This window comes from Ochotona princeps, chromosome X (assembly GCF_030435755.1).
Source record: "Ochotona princeps isolate mOchPri1 chromosome X, mOchPri1.hap1, whole genome shotgun sequence".
Taxonomy (NCBI): domain Eukaryota; kingdom Metazoa; phylum Chordata; class Mammalia; order Lagomorpha; family Ochotonidae; genus Ochotona; species Ochotona princeps.
Window position 1 is genome coordinate 65,444,364 of NC_080865.1, and position 18,944 is coordinate 65,463,307.

The following is an 18,944-nucleotide window of genomic DNA, read 5'->3' on the forward strand; positions in this document are numbered from 1 at the left end:
TTTAAGTCTGACCTAAGGTAATGAAAAAAAAAAAAAAAAAAAAAACAGGCAATGATCTGGAACCCCAAAGAAGTGCCCTTATAATAAGAGCAATTCCAAAGCCTTAGAGCTCTCTCTGGAAAATGTCCTGCCTCCAGATCCCTAGGGAGAGAAATCTCAGGATCATTAGCAAGAGCTCTGGCTGAGCTCAACTTTAGTGAAGGTGTATGGGGAGAGAGATGATCTCTAAGGTAACCAGTTAATTGCCAATAAGGAATGATAATAATAAATTAGCAAATACTAATGTAAACTAACGCAGTTCTGTAGCAGTTGCATGGAGACGACAGAGGAACAGTTTATTCTGGAACACATCTTGTAAGCTTTCCCCGCTGGGAGCAAGCTGCCTCAGCTAGATGTGAAATGGCCAATAAGATGCAATGTAGGGGCCAGGCGGCATGGCCTAGTGGCTAAAGTCCTCGCCTTGAAAGCCCCGGGATCCCATATGGGCGCTGGTTCTAATCCCGGCAGCTCTACTTCCCATCCAGCTCCCTGCCTGTGACCTGGGAAAGCAGTTGAGGACGGTCCAATGCATTGGGACCCTGCACCCGTGTGGGAGACCCGGAAGAGGTTCCAGGTTCCCGGCTTCGGATCGGCGCAGCATCGGCCCGTTGCGGCTCACTTGGGGAGTGAATCATCAGACGGAAGATCTTCCTCTCTGTGTCTCCTCTCTGTATATCTGACTTTGTAATAAAATAAATAAATCTTTTAAAAAAAAGATGCAATGTAGGCACTGAGGAGGCCCTAGCTAGTCTTCTGCAACAGGTAAAGGAGCCCTTAATTTTAGGAAAACTGGGCTGTGCACATTTGCAAAGATTTGGGCTGCACAGATTCCTTCTGTAGCCTGTGTTACATTTGATTGCAAGATCTCACTCTAATAAGGAAATTAATTTTGTTAAACATACACCAAAGTGTTAGTTGGTTTATCTCAATGGGAGGTGATGCTTTGTGGCAGCTCCACGTTGTCCAAAGCAGCCTCGTTGTTTGTGTTAACTTTCTAGTGCTTTTTGAATCTGTTTTCTGATTGGTTTGTGAATGTGCTTGGCACAGTTTCACTCAAATCATTGCAAATTATTAACGTTAAAGCACACGTACACACAAATTAAGATGTCTTACATACAAAATAATATCATTTACAATCAAGGGATAGAAAATAGAACTCAAGACCAAGAACGAAACTGAATCTAAAAATCTTTGTACAACTATGAGTAGAACTCTGGAAGCTCTTTCCTACTAGTATGCTCTCAGGATTGTCAGTTCAGAAACAGTCAAAATCAGAAAACTAAAGCTTAAAAAAATGCTTCATAAAAGAGATCGGATATTTGAGTCATCTCAAGTTTTATAAAATCGGGAGACCCTGACTTTCCATTCCCAGTGAAAGAAAAGTGCTGCATTTTCTTCTTTGAACAATGACCTGAATACTTCGGACAAAAACCAAAATTCAAGAATGTTGATACACAAAGAGCAATACTTTCCAGCATCCAGAGGCACCAAGAAGTGTACCTCCACATCCTAAGAAAACATAAAAATTGTCATACTAAGGAGCTCTTAACAAGTTGAAATATTATTAGAAAAATCTTAGCAAACTGACAAACCTCCTTCTTCTCCACCATCCTTTTTAAAATCTTCATTCTGCCCTACCTCCATAATGTCTCCCTCGCTCTCTGACTCTCGGTCTCACTCTCACACACACATTTCCTCACACACTTGCGAGCCAAATAAGCTAGAATGTGAAGGACGCAAATCTCTTTCTCTAATTTGCAATATTTAAAGGATACATGACACCACTAATGCCACAGAAGCCTTTAGTACACAGCAAAGACATTCACTTTGATTCATCAAATTTGTGTGCAAAACAAAATCCGTGTAGCTGATCTCCCAGCAACACCAGAGGAACAGGCAGATAATGAAGGGTCTTCAATAAGTTCATGGAAAATGAGTATGATGAAAAAACAAGCATGAATTTCAAGTATTTTACACTAAAATAAATTTTTCTTTTCATTCTGTTTTATGAATTTCTTAAAGTATCTGTATAATTCTATTCAGGATTATTTCTGCAATACAAAAGTTGAGTTCCAATTCTCTAAACGTTCTATTTACCTTTTCTACCTACCTACTCAAAGTCATATTCCTCTTAGTTTCTAGAGTCACCGATGTTCATATGTGACTAGGCTTGCACATAGATGCAGAAGCTACCCTCAATTCAGCAACAAGCTTTGAGAGTTCAACAGTAGCTCTACACATAAATGATGGGAGGGCTGACATAGAAGGAGTGGAGGATAATACTAAGTGGCCTATAGAGGAATAGATTGTTTCAAAATTACCTTGCATTGTTTACCAGTGAAATTATGTGGGTTATCTGAGCTCCACAACTAGACTGTGAACTCTTCAAAGGCAAAAGTTATATCTTATAATTCCCATGGTATCTGTCACACGTAGAGAACACAGTGGTTACTTCAAAATGATGCTTACTGATTTGATCTAATGTCATGGAGATAAATTTCAAAGTACTATGCAATGGAAGTAGCAGTATTGACTCCATGAGTCTACAATGAAATTTCAAGTACACCTGTAACTGACTCTACAGTTGTTGAGGGGATTAGGTTTGGTACCAAAGGTAGCCCAGTATAGGAATCTAATGGGTAGTGACTTTTGATCCCAGTATGGGATGTCAGAAAGTAACACATGCTCAAGAAAGAGATGCTATCCAGAACTAAAATTACCTGTTTACTTGCCTGTCTCCCTGTAAGCTCCCTAGGGTCAAAGATCATATGGTTTACTTTTGTATACCCAGTAAGTATCTAGCACATTCTAATTGTGCAATAAATGCTAGTGTTGAATTGATGAACAAATAAACCATGTTTTAATAAAATAATATAAAGAACGGTGTAAGTGAATTAGGATTTAACAGAGAAATTTCTATATACTCTTAGATCTATCACACCATAGCACTTACCATTCTGTACTAGAGTTACTTAATAAACATTGTTTTCTTAAATTATTAATTAATGAGGAAAATGTAAAGCAAATAAAGAAAATATGTCAGGACAGCAGAAATGTAGGAATGTAGATTGTGCACTGTACCCTATAGTGGTGTTTCTCACCACATTGCAAATCATACATTTACTTGCTTTTCTCCCCACTAGAATATGAATCCCTGTCTTTTTCATCTAACTCCAGAGACTAGAGCAGTGTCTTACAAACAGTAGGAACTCCACAAATATCAGTAAGAATGAGTGAGTTTTTTTATTCTGCCTCCTACACAGATTTCACTGGACCTAAATATTCTGCACGATCCACATTCAGGGGTCTGCGATGTGGTTGAAAAGAGCAAGTATTACTTTCCCCCTTTCAGGACTTTGTGACAAATGCAAGTAAACAGTCTGGCCTTTGCTTTGCTAAGTGTGGGCCTCCCCTTTTATTAAAAAAAAAAAAAGGTTTTTCCAGCTGAACTCTCCGGGAAAGCATACTGGAATTATACACGTAACCTCAGTCTCAATATGCGATTTGTTAAATAAGGAAAGCATCTTGATTTTTGTGACATAGGCACAGAATGAGAATGGAGACTTTAATGGCTTTTTTAAAATAACTTAAGCCATGCTTTATTTCATCCTACCCACAGGAGACCCTCAGAAAGGAAACACAATCAAATAAACCATGCAGACATAGCCATATATACGACTCTGTTCTTAGCTACATATTTAGTAGACACCAAACCTCACTTTTCTCTAGTGCCTTCAATTAATTACAGAAACAATCACGAAACCCTCAAAATTCAATCCTTTTATCCATCTCCACAAGCTACAGTACTGTCAGCACCTGAACCTACAATTTTAGCATCTTTTATCCCTATTGCTGAAATGATCAATATGAACAGTCGGACCACACCACATTATACATCTTGTCCATATAGAACCAGCCTAAATTCCTCTTTGGTTATAAGTGCCTAGGGAAACACAGTCTAGTTCAGGCCATTGCAATGGTGATTCTCCAACAGCATGATGAAGAAATCTACCATTTAATGGGTCTCTGTGAGTCATGTCCTTTCCATTACACAATCTTTTATTATTCCTTGGAAGATTATAAGTGATAAGTGTGCTAATTTTGTAGCTGAGGAAACAGAGATTCACATTCCATAAGAAGAGATAACACCAGATTCAAATCATGGCCTATGAGATTCCACTCAACACTACCACCCCTCCTTCTTCAACACTCAATTATTGATTATCCACAAGGGCCATTCCAAATAGCCTATTACCTAGGCCCTAGTATTCATTACCTCTATGAATTATGGCTGAGGGGCAGGTGTTTGAACAGCAGATTGTTGGGACCCCTGAATCGCATTTTAGAGTGCTGGCCTTTGAGTTAATGCCTCTGATTCCCATCACGGTTTCCTGTTAATGAGCACCCTGGGAGGCAGAAGACCCTGGTTTTCAAGTACTTGGGTTCCTGGTCCCTCCCCTTCCCCTCCTCTCCAGCTCTCTCCCCCTACACACCTTCTACCACTACATGGAGATCATAATTGAGTTGCAGGTTTTGAGTTTTGGCATGACACAGCCATGGCTGTTGCAGGCATTTGGGAGTTGTACCACGAATGGATGGACTCCTTCTCTTTCAAATAAAATGAAAATGAATAAAAATTAAAAAATAATTTAACTTGAGCCTACCTACAACAACACTGGACTTTCAATAAATCCTTACATACAGAATTTTGGAGCAGAAAATTGGTGTTTTTGTCACCAACAGAATATCATCAGTTGCTCATTAAAAGCCCTGCATTTTGGTTCCATAAATTCTAGTAAAAATTATTTTCCAGGAATGAGGAGACAATAGGATGCTGGACTCTCTGTCATTGTCCATGCCCACAATCATGGACATATGACTGTGTATGAAAAACTATACTATAGTAATGAAATAGAGGAAGTCAGTGTGGGGGAGGAAATTGGGGAGGGGATAAGGGAAATCCCAGGGGCCTATGGAACTGTATCATAAAGTGATAATAATAATAATAATACTAAATAAAATAAAAAAAAGAATCAATCAAACAGGTCTTGAGACCGCTTTGCCATCTGAAGTTGAGACTAATCCTATGAAGTCATTTTTAAGTACGCATGATACAGCTTGTGTGTATCAGGCTGTATTACCATTGAGGCAGAGTCCTATCACAGAAATGGCATTCATCAGTATAAAACCCACAATCTAGTCCACCTTGTTTCAATGACCTGATCTGTGAGCCTCAATAAGTCTCTTAGCATTTTGGGATGTCTGTTTCATCATCTACAAAAAGGCAATCTGTCAAGAGACCTGATCGTAAGGATCAAGCAAGACAATGTTTGTGATGGTGCTTTGAAAAAGTTGGAAGTACCCTCCAAGTGTAAAATATTTCTTTTATAAATTATCTAAAACATGGCATATGCCTCCCAGGGAACCAAACTGTGAACCAAAGAGGAATTTAAGCAATTCAAAGAAAATTAAATAAACTTAACTGCTATTGATACTCTTCCCCCTCAACCACCACCCACCAACATACATGTACCACCCAGCTACCATTACATGCATCAACAGCCAACAAACATCTGATCACACAGTGCTGTTAGAAACACCTGCACTTGAAAACATTCATTTCCAGCAAAGAGAAACTGAGCTAACTCCAATGCATAGCTAAATCCTAAAATTTCCATTATACATGACAGTTTCAAATTTTTCAACTGTCAAATGTTACCACCGGAACTGCAAAGAAATGACAAAGTGGCTTTTTTAAAAATTTTGCTTGCATCCCTTTAAACAGCCTATCTGCATGCTCAACAAGAAGTTAGAGAAAAATGGCGTGAGAAACAAAAAAGCAAAACGAGGGGGGGGGGAATAGGCCTCTAAGCAGTAGAGGTTTCATTCATTTTCATGACAGCTTGGTGACTCCCGCTAAAGCAGTTCAGCTGGCATAGGGCTGCCACATGCTGTTTTTGCAACAGGTGAAATAAACTTGCACTGTGCCAAGACACCTAGGGAGGATTTCAAGGGTTTGGTCTCTTTAGACTCCCACTCTCAAATATCCATTCTCATACAAAAGCCCAACCTCTGGACCTTTGTCCCCAAGAGACACTGGAAGGAAACCTGAGGATGCAAATTGGGCTTAGGCAGAGAAGTTCTCCCCACTCCTGAGGAGGGTGTGGCAGCAGAGCAGTCTAAGGAGCAGCTTAAGAAAGAGAGGGAAGTCTGGGAGAGTGTCACAGAGCCACTTAGCAGCACTCACCTCGGGCAGAGGCACGCCATTGATGATCAGGTCTGGCTGCTGGGGGCCCTGGCTGTTGAAAGAGTGATGGTAGATGTGGTTAGCGCTGGTATTGCGGGTATTCTGGTTCTCCACGTTCAGGAAAGTGCTCTCAGAGCGGCGGCAGCCCAGGGGCAGCGTCTGCTGGTGGTAGTCGAAATAGTTGAGGGAGGAGGTCAGGGAGGAACAACTGACAACGTTCATCTTGTCTGTCTCCTCCACATCCCGGGGTACCAGGCGGATGTCATTCTTACTGATTTTTTTCTTCTTGCTTGATTTCTTTTGATGCCCATAGGAGTACTCAGCGATTCTACATGACAGAAAAGGCAGCATGAATCGCTAACACCCTCCCAAACCATCCGCTGTTTAATAAACATTAAGCACCCCAGAGGGTTGCACCCCATCTCTGCTCCAGCTCCTTATTCTTGTGCATTACATCATCGCATTTCTCCCTGAGCTTTCTACGTGTGAAAACAAGCTGAGGGCCATAAAGTTTTCATGCTAAACATAGGAACCTCCCACCCACCTGTCTCCCAAAAGTTTCCATACTTTAAATTGGGGGTTGGAATTGTTCTTTGTAAGTGGTCAGTAAGCAGGTGGGGGGGGGGGTGGGGAGCGGAAAGTTGAGCCTATGGGAGAGAAAGCATGAAAATGCTCAAATTTGGAGCTTTCTGGAACCCAGAGGAACTCCTGGATGAGACAAAAGGTAAGTCTCAGCTTAACAGAAAAAGGAGACAGAGGAAAATGAGGGGAAAAAAAAAAACACGCCCCTGCCAGTTCCTTTAGGCATTTACCATGTGGCAAGCAACCTTGATCAGCTTCCTCTGTGGTTGACATGATCTGTGTTAGACTGAGGTGGGAGATCTGCCCCTACCCCTTGACACTCTTCACAACTCTTTTCCACAGCCACCCCCTGCCCTAGCCCAGCTCCCTCCTGCTTCCACCCCACCCCTCCTCTCCAAAAGATTTCTGTTAGCCAGACCCAGAGGAATGAGGGGAAATGCCTTTTTACCTCTTTCCCCTTAGGCTCACTTTCTCCTCTGCCTTTTTGTCTTGCTCCTCGCTAATGGGAGAAACTGAGATGCAATGCAGACACTTGCTGTTTTGTCCTTTTATAAAACAGCCGAGGAGACAAGTGATGGTTAAACAATTACTGCAAAGGAATTTAAAGGTTAGTGTATTCAGCATCCTTCTCCATTCAGGTGTGCCTACAAGCAGCTGTGCTGCAACTGGAACATAAAGAGCTCAATGTAATTAACACTGACACAGACCCAGCAACGTGCACCAAAGACACCCAGCATTAAGAGACTTGTCAAAAGAAATACATTAAAACATAGCCAGATTCTCGAAGTCATTTTTTTCTTTGCACATAACGATTCAGCTTATTGTTTGGAAATGCAATTTCTGGGCAATAATCAGCAAAAACAATAGGGCCAATAAATAATACAGGTTGATCTTTACAAGGGAAAGACTGTGCCTGTATGTATTGTCACTCGACAAAGCTAATTGTCTGAATACAAAAAGGAAGCCCAAATTCAAGCAACGATTGTAGATCATCTCACAAGTCTCATAAATGAGTGTGCTTCAGGAGGAGCCTCTGCAGAAGCTGAGGACAAGAAACCTCTGCCTAATCACATGGAAAGACACGCTCCTGAACTTTAGGCTTCTGAAAAGTCTGAGCAGATAGGGAGATTGCCTATCAACAGAGGCAAATGCTCGCTCTGACCCTTGGATCTACCTAGAGCAAACTGAATGAGTTTCCCTCACCCTTCCACACTGTGCCCAGGCAGTGATGCAAGTTGGTGCTTCTGGAGGTAGGGTGCAGATCAAATCCTAAAACCCTCAGGACTAGGGTTGGTTTTCTTTCCTCATCTGTTTACAGAATCAATGGGAAGTTCTAATCATGTTGTTTACCCATGATGGGTAAGTTTGGCAATGCCCTGTCCAATTATTCAGCTGAGGCATTCATTGCACAGCCTTCTCTGTATTGACCAATTATTTAATTAAACTGTACTTCATTAATCCCAAATCATCACAGGGAACAGAGCGCTTTACAAAATACACATTTGGGTGAAGTTGGAGAGCACTGAGGTTTGCCTCCCCCTCTTTTTTCCAATTCAAATGCTCTCCTCCCTCTCTAATGATCTCCCTGGCAAGCGCTCAGAAAGAGCTCTCACTTCTAGTCATACATCATCAAGAGGTGGCAAAGCTTTCAATGTCTTTATTTCAAGCTGATTTCTTTTTCATCGAGGAAAGGGTCTTGTGCATTTACTTTATGCTGAGAAAATAGCTTAAAAGAGTCCCCTCTATCATTATCTCCATATAAATAAAATTTTATTGACCCCGCAGTTTTTCTTATAAAAATTGCCACTGGCAGTCACAGGATTCAAAGGTAAGAGCAATATTAATTTCCATTTCTCCCATCTGAAATGACTTGGTTCTGAAGGAAAGAAAAGTCACGGCCATTTCACTAGTAACAGGATTAAAGCATTTATGAGGCATTGCAGCTGCTCTTTTATGGCACCTGATTGATATTCATGTGTGGTTAGCATTTGTCTACTAACTTGTGTAACGCAGAGAATAGTAAAAGGGAAACAATAATTGCATGGCTGTTACATATTCAGGGGGCTCTGATTCACAGAAGTGTGCATTTCAGGCGGTGTCAAATACAAATTGGACCTCAGGAACATATTTTGACTGATTAGCATGCAAGCACAGATGGCACAAAAGACGTGTTGGATATGTAGGTGTGTTAAAAGCACACACACACACACACACACACACATACACACACCTTGGTTGGAAATTAGCAGCATCATTCATTTTCAGCAAAGTAAAGAAATAACTTTTTATTTCAACCGTTTCGATAAGACACTGCTGGAAAAAAAAATACGTATAGTATCCTATCCACTTATTTGGCCTACCCAGCTGTGTAACAAGGAAGGGCCTCACTAAGACCCTTCAATGTGCTGCTGCTTAAAAAACCTTCGAAAACAAACACTACCTGTCATTTGAGTTTCCACATTTCCCTTTTCTTTCACTTCATCAGCTCTCCCTTCATTCCCTCCCCCACCTCTTCCCTCCACCCCCCACACATACACACTTCAAGAGAAACTAACACAATATCCCATAGTGACATCCACTGGTAGCAACAAAATTTTTTAATGCCACAGCACTCCCACGTTACAGGAAAGCACCATCAACCCCCAAAGTGCTATTTTTACTAAAACATCTGGATGCAAAATTTTGTCCCTCATTGAGCTGTTTGGTCTTTACACACCAATCAACCAGATATTTGAAAACATACAGATGTCTGACAGAATGTCACTTTACAGAGCCAGATGTTTGGACACTGGGTATGAAAAAGTCCAAGAAAAAACTAAAAACACTAATCACCTGCTTCCACACACATTCCAGTCCTCTCTTTTCTTCTTTCCTTCTACTCTATTTTCCATCTTAGGCTCCCAATCTCAGGCTCTTTCGGAGTTTATCAATGGGCCAACTGCCATCCATCCCCAGCCTACCCCTCCTTTCAGTACCTGTTCCCAAAACACTGTGCACCTTTGAAATCAGGTTGAACTTGGGTTTGCTACAAACAGTACTTTCTCTCTCTCTCCCTCTCTCTCTCTCTCTCTCTCTCTCTCTCTCTCTCTCTCTCTCTCTCCCTCTCCTGCCATCACTTTGAGGAGACAGCTGTGCAAATTCTAAAATGATAATTGCTTTTCTGCTCATCATCATTATGTGACAGAATTCATTCGAACAGTAAATGATTGTCTTCCAGCAAATTGTCAGATCAAAAGAATTGATCAACTTGGACTGTCACAAACTTTTCACCCTCCAAAAAGAAGCGCCTGGGTATGCTGCATGCATTTAAGTAGGAAACAAAAAACACTGGGTTTTCACACAGAGACACAGATATACACAACTTATTCATCCAAGACAAAGAAGGAAAAAGAAAAGTTGGCTCTACCTGCAGTTGTAGGTCCGGATCTCTTTGTTGTCTCGCTTGCACTTGATTGCCACGAAGATCATAGTGACAAAGAGGATGCCAGCAATGGAGCCCAGGGCTATAATGAAAATCAGTGACAGGTTCACAGAGCCCATTGACTCTTGGGCATCCAGAGCAGGTGACAAGTAGATAAGGACTAGTGCAGAGGCAGACAGAGATGTCTTGCCATGGTCGTGGGCCACCACGATAAGCTCATAGGAAGCTTTGGAGTTCTCGTTGAAGGTGCGAGTGGTTCTGACTTCACCATTGATTTGGTCTATTTCAAAGAAGCCACGGTCACCCTCAGTCATGTCATAGGTGACTCGGCCATTTTCGCCCTCGTCATAGTCGTCTGCTTTGACAACGGTCACCAGGTAGCCTATGCCAGAGTTTCGCGGGATGTAGACCTCGGCAGTGCCATTGATCAGGGGCGGGGCTGTGATGACCGGGGTATTGTCATTGACGTCGAGAATAATGACCCGTACTGTGGCATTGCTCTGAAGTGAGGGCAGGCCACCGTCTTTGGCCAGCACCTTGAATTCGAATGCCTTGGTCTGCTCGTGGTTAAAGGATCGCAGTGCATAGATATCACCCGAGTTGGGGTTAATGGAGACGTAGGTGAAGACAGGCATGTCCCGCACCTGCGACGGCACAATCTGGTAGGAGACACTGCCATTAAGACCCAGGTCAGGGTCTCGAGCTGACACAGAGAGCAGATAAGCGCCGGGCGTGTTGTTCTCCTGCACGATGACTTGGTAGTAGGGCTTGGAGAAGTGGGGATGGTTGTCGTTCTCGTCAGTGATGCGAACGGTAAAGGACTTGGCACTCTGCAGCATGGGCACGCCGCCATCACGGGCCTGAATCGTGAGATTATACTGATCATGTTGCTCGCGATCCAGCCGTCCGTCCACCAGGATAGTGGAGAAACTCTCGTATTCCTGCAGCCGAAAGGGCACATTGCCCAACAAACGGCACTGCACGCGTCCATTGAGGCCAGAGTCGCGATCAGACACCCGCACCAGGGCAATCACATAGCCCGGGGGGGCGCTCTCGCTCACCTCCACGAGCTCGCTGTTGACCGACAGAAGGTTGATGACCGGCGGGTTGTCATTGGTGTCCAGCACGCTGACGGTGACTTTGCAGTGTGCTGGGATGGAGTTGGGCCCCAGATCCTTGGCTTGCACGTCCAGTTCATACACGTGGCCTTCTTCATAGTCTAGGGCACCAGTGACAGTGACCAGACCGCTGTGTGGGTCAATCTGGAAAAGCTCACGTGTGCGGTCGTTAACGTAGCCATAGAAGGAGTACACTACCTGGCCGTTGGTGCCCTCGTCTGGGTCGCTAGCGTTGAGGCGAATGACAGGTGTGTTCGGGGGTGAGTTCTCGGGCACACTCACCGCATAGGTGGACTCGCCGAACACTGGGTTGTTGTCATTGGAGTCGGTCACCTTGATGCTGAGGCCAACAGTGCCCAGGTGCGGCGGGTCGCCGCCGTCGAGGGCAGTGATGCGAAAGCTATAGTGCGACTGTGTCTCCCGGTCCAGGCTCTTCTCCACCACCAATTCAGCAAAGCGGGAACCGTCGCCGCGCGTCTTGATTTCCAGGCCGAACAGCTCGTTAGGGGTGAGCTCATACGTCTGTACGCCAAAACTGCCTGAGTCTGGATCGTAGGCGCTGTCCAACGGGATGCGCGTGCCGGGGCTGGCTGCCTCCGAGATCTCCAACTCGATCTGTGCGGCTGGGAAGCTGGGGGCGTTGTCGTTCAAGTCCTTGATCTCCACCTTAATCACACAGATCTCCATTGAACTGGACATGACCTCGAGCGAGATGATGCACTTAGGACTCTGGCGGCACAGCAGGTCTCGGTCAATCTTTTGCTTAGTGATCAGCAGGCCGGAGCTGGGGTTGATATCCACCAGGTGCGGAGCCGAGTTGGACACCACGCGGAAGGCCGAAGCCTGCCTGGGGTCCAACGCGAAGCCCGCCTCCCGCGCGTCCTTGGCTACGTTGGCTATTACCGTCCCAGCGCGCTGCTCCTCTTCCACCGAGTACTTGAGGTTAATGAGGGCAGCCGCCTGCGTCCACAAAACGGCCAACAGCAGCAACACCGGCAGCAGGAGCGACTCCATGGCTGCGCGGGGCTCTGCCTGGCCTCGCCTCTCCACACCCCTCCGAGGCCGACGCCGCCGGCGCTCCAGCTTCCCGCCGCCTCGGGCCGCCTGTTGCGCGCGCCCCGTGGCCCAGGAGGCCGCGGGAGGAGTCCCGCCCAGGGCGGCCCGGCGGCGCGGGGGGGACACCCGCACCGGCTCCAATGCTGAGGTTGCGGTGGACTCGGTGGGGGCTCGCGGGGGGCCCGGGGGCTCCGGGGGGCCGAGGGAGCGCCGCGCGGCCCCGAGCCCCCTCCCTCCAGCCCGGCTACTCAGTTTTCCCCTTTCAAAGTTAGCCGGGCGCAACTGGCCGCAGCAGCGCAGGGCTGCGGGTCGGGCGGCGTCTGCGGGGGCCAGACGGCGCTCGGCCGAGTCCCGACCGCACTTGAAGCGAAGACGGGGAGGGCGACCAGGGCGCAGCTTTTCAGGCACTGCCCGACCCGCCGCAGCACACTGGCACCGGGGCTGGCAAGCGCGTAGTCTGTGCACCTGGCATGCGCAAGAACCACCCCCCAGCGCTCCCGGCTTACTGCGGAGAGAGGACCCGCCTGGAACGCGCCCTCCGGGATCCGGGGGGGCCACGCTGGCCTCTTTGTAGCCTCTTGGGGAGCAAAAAGGGGACGCAGGCGGGACTCTCAGTTGCTGGCAAGCGCCGCAGGCACCCGGGGACCCGGCTGAGCTGTCCGGAGGTCCCAGGGACAGCCGAGGAAGGGGGAGGGGAGGGAGGCTGCCGAGCGAGAGCGCGCTCCTTTGCACTGAGGATGGCTTTGGGGGGACGGGGTGGAGGGGGGGGAGAGCGGTTGTCCTGGACCCGAGGCGGGCGCAATTACCCCACAGAGTAATTGAGGGGCTACGAGCGTCTGCGTTTCGGTAATCAAAGTTATCAACGCAGCTAGAGCCTCCACATCAAGTTTGTGAAAAATGAAGAGATGACAATTTGTACAGAAAATCGAAGTCCCAGTCTTTCCAACGGCCCGGGGGTGGGAGGGCGGGGAACAGGGAGGAGGGGAAGAGAAGCGACCACAGTACCGGCCAGGAGAGGCGTGGCTGCCGCCGCGGCTATCAGGGGCTTCTCCTCCTCCCTCGTTTTAGGCTGGGGTGTTGCTCCGAGGACCGCCGCAACCGCCGCCGCCGCTGCCTCGGGAGGAAGCCCTTCTAGCTCAGTCTCATCTCGCTGGGGTCCGCCTTAGCAGCTGCCTCCTCTGTCGACGGTTTTGTCGCCGCCAAAGTTTACTTGCAGGAGCTTCTTGCTTCCATCCTCCCGGAGAGGCGCTGGCCGCGCTGTTTAAGGCTCCCTCCTGGTCGCTCGCGCACTGGGGAGGTCTGTCTCGCTGTCTCGGGCCGTGTGCGAACGTGTGAGAGAAAGAGTGAACCTGTGCTGTGGGGAGTGTGCGTGTGGGGTAGGAGCAAGCAGGAGGCGATGGGTTTTGGGGCGGGAGGCTTCTGATCCCCTGATGAATCTGCTCAGTCGGAACGCCGCGGAGCACGCCCAGGACCGCACACTAGGTTAGGGATGCGGCTGTTAGTGCCCCTCGGGCCAGCCAGGCATGGTGCGCGGGAGATGTGCTGCCGTCTGCGCCCGCTCGTCCGTGTCCCCCCTGCGCCAGCCGCCGCCGCTACTGCTGCTGCTCCTCCCGATGCCGCAAACTACTGGCCGCGGAGTCTGGAGAGAGCTGGAGGGATCCGGAGCTGCCGAGCCCGGCTACGCCAGGCGCTGGCCAATCAGCGAGCAGACCAGTGGGCTCCGGCATTGGGGCGGGGCCAAAGCCGGGAGGGGGGCGGCGCGGGGCGGGGCCAGGCGGAAACTTACACACCGGCGGGACCTGCTGGTACCCCGACCGGTGGAGCCCGCGTTGGAGTTAGGGGAGGCCGGCCAGGCAGGGGCAAGAAAGCACTGTGGGGCGGGGAGTGGGTGTGCTAACGCTACACCTGAGCCTCGTCAGGAACTGCGCGCTTCTCTTGTGTGCAGAGATTGCAGGAAAACATGAGGATGATTCTCTTGGCATGTTTATCTCACACGCATCTTCAAATCATATCTGGAATATAATATTATGTCCCCCTTTTCTCGCTCCTTTGTCTCTTCTCCCTGGTTTGGCTTGTTTCTGCTTCCCTTTTCGGGTAGGGAAGAAAGAAAGGGAAAGAGAAAGCACCCCTCAAGTGGTCATCCATCCGGCTCTGGGCCGGTGTGTCTTCACTTCAGCCGACAGCCACGGCCGCCATCCTCTCGGACCATCACCCCCATTCCTCGTCCCCGGCCAGACGCCGCACTCCTCCCCACCACCACCACCGGCAGCAGCAAAGCCAGGCGCCCGGCCAGGTTCAGTTAGCTTTTGTGTGTTGCTTATTTAATCACACTGGGATCTCGCACAGGAACGGAGCCGCTGAGGGGGGCTGGGCACCTTCCCTGCCCCTCACCCCACCGTGTAGCAGAATTTAGCTTCCTATAAATAAACTGTACGTTTAAGAAGAGCTAGTGGAGCGGCCGCAGCCGCACCACGCCGCGCGGAGCCAGGAGAGCTCCAAGCCCGGCGGGAGCTGCGCGCCAGGCGCGCCGTCCGCGTAGGTCAGCGGCAGCTGGGAGCCGGCGCTGGTGTGCTGGGAGCCCCAGCCTTCCCGCTGGGCTTCTGGGGGGGGGGGCGCTGGCAGCTGCGCTTGGGCGGCCGACAGTGGCGGCAGCGGCAAGGGCTAATGCCGGGAAGCAGTACGATAGCGTGGTCAGGGCCGACGTCAAGCTCACTCCGAGTTCGGGACCAAAGGCGCCCCAGGAACAGAGGGAGACTTCTCCCCTCCCCTCACCAGGCTCTTAATTAAGGTCATTGGCAGAAAGAATAAAAAATACATAAATCAAGTCCCCTCACTGAACAAGTTTTTTTTTTCTTTACCCATTATAGATTTGGGGGAGGGGATGAGGAGAACAGATTCTGAATTTCCAGTTCTTGGAAGAGTAAACCTCCCTTCAGAATGAGTCATCTCAGATATTCGGGAGTCTGGGGTGAGCGAAGTCTTAATTAGCTCACTGGCATGGATGGACCCTAGTCCGGGAGCTCAAAATGAGCCTTTTGCCTTTTGAAAGAATATGGAACAACAAAAGAAATAAAGGAATTCGGACACATGATGGGTTTTGTCAAAACTGCCATCTTCTTAGAGTGAGCACCTTTCAAAATTTCTCTTTCCAGGAGACGCTAAACAACCTTTACCTTGGCGCTGGGAAGAGAAAGGTAGCTAGCTTCCTGCTACAGAAAGGAATTGCTTCGCGAGTGCGGTGGCCAGCCCCTGAACACGCAGCCCAGGCCAAGGGGACAGTACCAGGAGCCGCTCTCCGCGTGGCGGTCGCTGATTTCACTCTTTGGCATTAGAATGTAAATCAGCCCAGAACACCAGGGAGAAAATCGAGGAATCCGCAGAGTGTCATTGAATTCTGGTCAGGCAGAGCTGCCAGTAGACAGCCCAGTGATGACTTGAGGGAGCCCTGTGTCCCGCCCGGTTTTTTGCGGACACCATTGGAGAAATGGGCAAGTAGCGGAGAACGACAACATGGCAGGCAGCGCGCGAGCATCTCGCCGGCTCTGCGAAAAGCGTTGCATTTGATTTATCACAGTTATTTACCTTTGATGTCAGTGAGTGGGAATGAAGTGCATCTTGGGCTAATTAAAAAGGCCTAAGAAGGCATTTGAAATGGGCTTACTCTCTGATCACGCGATGTGAGTTGGGTGCTTGGCAGCTCTCTAAGATATTGCTTGGACTATTTAAACAGAACAATTAGCAGCATGCTAAAATGTTTGCATGCTATGCTTAGAAGCTTTTAGCTGTAAACTTTAAGGCGATCTGTTACCCTTTAAGTTAAAAAAGGATGATGCTGCTTCCTTGCGGCGAAGGCTGTCAGGAACCCGCTGATCAATAAAAGTAAACTGGCGCCTCCACGGCTTGATTGAGCGGGAGCAATGAGTCTGAGAAGTAGTCTCGGCCATTAACAATCCCCCAGGTAACGAGAAATGGAAGAATTACTCAGGTGAAATGATTAACATTGCCGTGGCATCTGAAAAGATGCACACAACAAGATAAGAAGACTGCGCGGACTGCTCGCCTTAGGGAGTGCTAATAGAATGTCTATATTCTGCTGTCTTTTAAAGATAAATAGGAGAATTCAATTCATGTACAATGTCATTACCTTTGTAATTGCAATCACATTGCAAAGACATGTTCCGCATTTGCAAAGACAAACGCTCTTTGCCAAGACGCTGCCACCTGGCTCCCTGCTTCCTGCTCGCTGCTCGCACACTTTAGGCGCCCCTTTCTTCTAGGCAGAGCACCCAAGTACATCCAGCTAGCAAACCACTTTAATAGACCCTAGAGGCTGAGGCAGGCAGGGGCGTTCACCTCTGCCTTCCTTTTTTCCCATTACCTCCCACCCCCAAGTTCAAAGTGACAGGCACACCCCCCGCACACTCACATACGTAAATCAGCTTTTCCATCCCCCAATCTATTTCTACGGATGATCCTAACATCCTTTGCTCCCAGAATCTCTTGTTTTCTAATAAGCACACTTGAGCATCATATTCCAACAATTCTATTGACTAAATGAGTGGCCCAACCACCTTCAAGCTCAGGAATTTATTAACGGGATAAAGGCATTCTGAATGTAGATAATGAAAACAAAAAGTTCCCTCCGTTTTCGCTTCCGTTCACTTAGATCCCGACGGGAGCCCCGCCTCTTCAGCCTCTTTGGAGACACAAGAGGGCCATCTAGTGACCGTCTTCAGTATTTTTCCAACCACGGCTGAGAGACTCCAGGCCCTGAGTACTCACAATGGGGCTAAAGCCGCCTGCTGCCCTTCCTTAAGCCACTCCTCGGGTCACTGCGGCCAGAATCACAATGGGTAAAGAGATTTTGGCTCTATTCTTTAAGATTTCTGCCGTGCCACCAAAACAACACTTAATGACGGTAGAGGAACACCTCAGTGGCGAAATACATGTGCTTTTTCCAAAAAATTTTAATTTTTCATGCTACAGTTCTATAGGCTCAGGGATTTCCCCGCCCACCCTCACCATACCCTTCCCCCACTGTTTTCTCCCATATTATTAAAATAGTCAGCGACAGTCACCAAAACCCCCATACTTTTAGATCAAGGCACTTGGTGAGGGTAATTCTCACTGTTGCCCAGGACTGAAAAGGCAAGATCAAAGATTTGTATTCAGAAAGGTTAAAATTGATGGTATGAACTAAGATACCAGAATGTGACAGTACAATGCTGGCAAGCTTAAGAGAGTTTTCTGAAACGTTTGTTTTAAGCTCCAGAGAGAATCTCCCCCTCCTGCTTCCCTTCCTCTTCCCTGGGCCCTTGTCGCAGGAAAGCAGACCGTCTTCTGGCTTAGCTTTTGTCAGGTCTCATGCGCATCCCATTCCACCAAAACAATTTGAACAGCTGCCAAACGCGACTTAACAATTAGCCAAATTCAGTCAAACCTTGTCTGCCTACAGATCTGATCTCCTTACAACACCCAGACTGGGGAGAGTCAGTGATGGAAAAGGAGGAAAAGAATACAAAACTAGAAAGCATCGTTATTAACATCCTCTTACTGGATGTGCAAGGCATCCCTGGGAAGGCCAAGACATTTTACAAATGTGGAAGGGGAGTTGCAGAGCAGCTCAATGGTTTGCCAAGATGACCTCATTACACAAAACTCAACCACTTCCCTTGTGAAATCAACAAGTGCTGGCTGTGTGCAGCGCATTGTGTTAGGGACTGAAAACTTTTTTTTTTTAATGTTGGACCTTGTGCATGTGAAGATTAAAATTGAATTGGTTGATTTAATGATAGCATGTAAATGTGCAGCCTATAAATTTTCTTAGAGGAAAAACCAGGGTGGAGAATAACTTGCTGACAGCTTCCTGAAATTCTGCTCCCCTTCTGATCCAGTTTTGAGTTAGTTCCCCCCCCCTTCCCCTCGCAGTCCCAGGCAGCACAAACAAACCTGTGGGGGAACAACAGTCTGGTATGTAGACCTTCTGAGCAGGGGTGGAGCGCGGTTTCCACTCCCTGGATGCTGTTTCTGATCGCTCAGAAATACCAGGAAGATTAGGGAAGGGGCCAAGAAAAGTCTTTGAGGTCCCTTGTAATTTCCTCTCTCTTCCTCCCAAACCCTGCCTCCATTCCCACCCAGTGACAGAGGATAACAATGACAGCAGGGAGCCTTAGCAGATAAACGAAGCAGAGAAAGTGTTTCTAAAGTGCTAAAATTGTTCTCCTTGGCCCTGAAGCCTGTCTTTTCCAAGAAATACAAAGAAGTGGGAGATTGGTGGAGGAAAAGAGACCGGAAAAGCTATGAATCACTGTGAGTCTGTCCACTTTGACAAGACCAGCATCTCTCCACAAGCTGTCCCAGGCCCCTCCATACCATATCCCCTCTCTTTAGGATTGGTACTTCCCACAGGACCAAACCCCTGCTGTTGCCAAACTCTTAACTGTCCCTAAATAAACACACGTCGTGGGGACCATTTAATTAG

General features: G+C 47.6%; 1 protein-coding gene across 3 annotated transcripts in view; it reads right to left on the reverse strand.

The window, feature by feature from the left end:
- Nucleotides 1-13,283, reverse strand: part of PCDH19 (protocadherin 19) — a 112,857-nt gene extending 99,574 nt beyond the window's left edge. For 2 of the 3 annotated variants that reach the window (XM_058658691.1, XM_058658693.1), the window contains exons 1-2: nucleotides 10,275-13,280; nucleotides 6,287-6,614 (exon numbers count right to left, since the gene is read on the reverse strand). In XM_058658691.1, coding sequence (XP_058514674.1) covers nucleotides 6,287-6,614; nucleotides 10,275-12,421 — 2,475 coding nt within the window. In that variant the 5' untranslated portion in view covers nucleotides 12,422-13,280. Of the gene's footprint in view, nucleotides 1-6,286; nucleotides 6,615-7,316; nucleotides 7,458-10,274 lie in introns of all 3 variants that reach the window. The other variant, XM_058658694.1, reaches the window with a different exon arrangement.
- Between the last annotated feature and the right edge of the window lie 5,661 nt (nucleotides 13,284-18,944).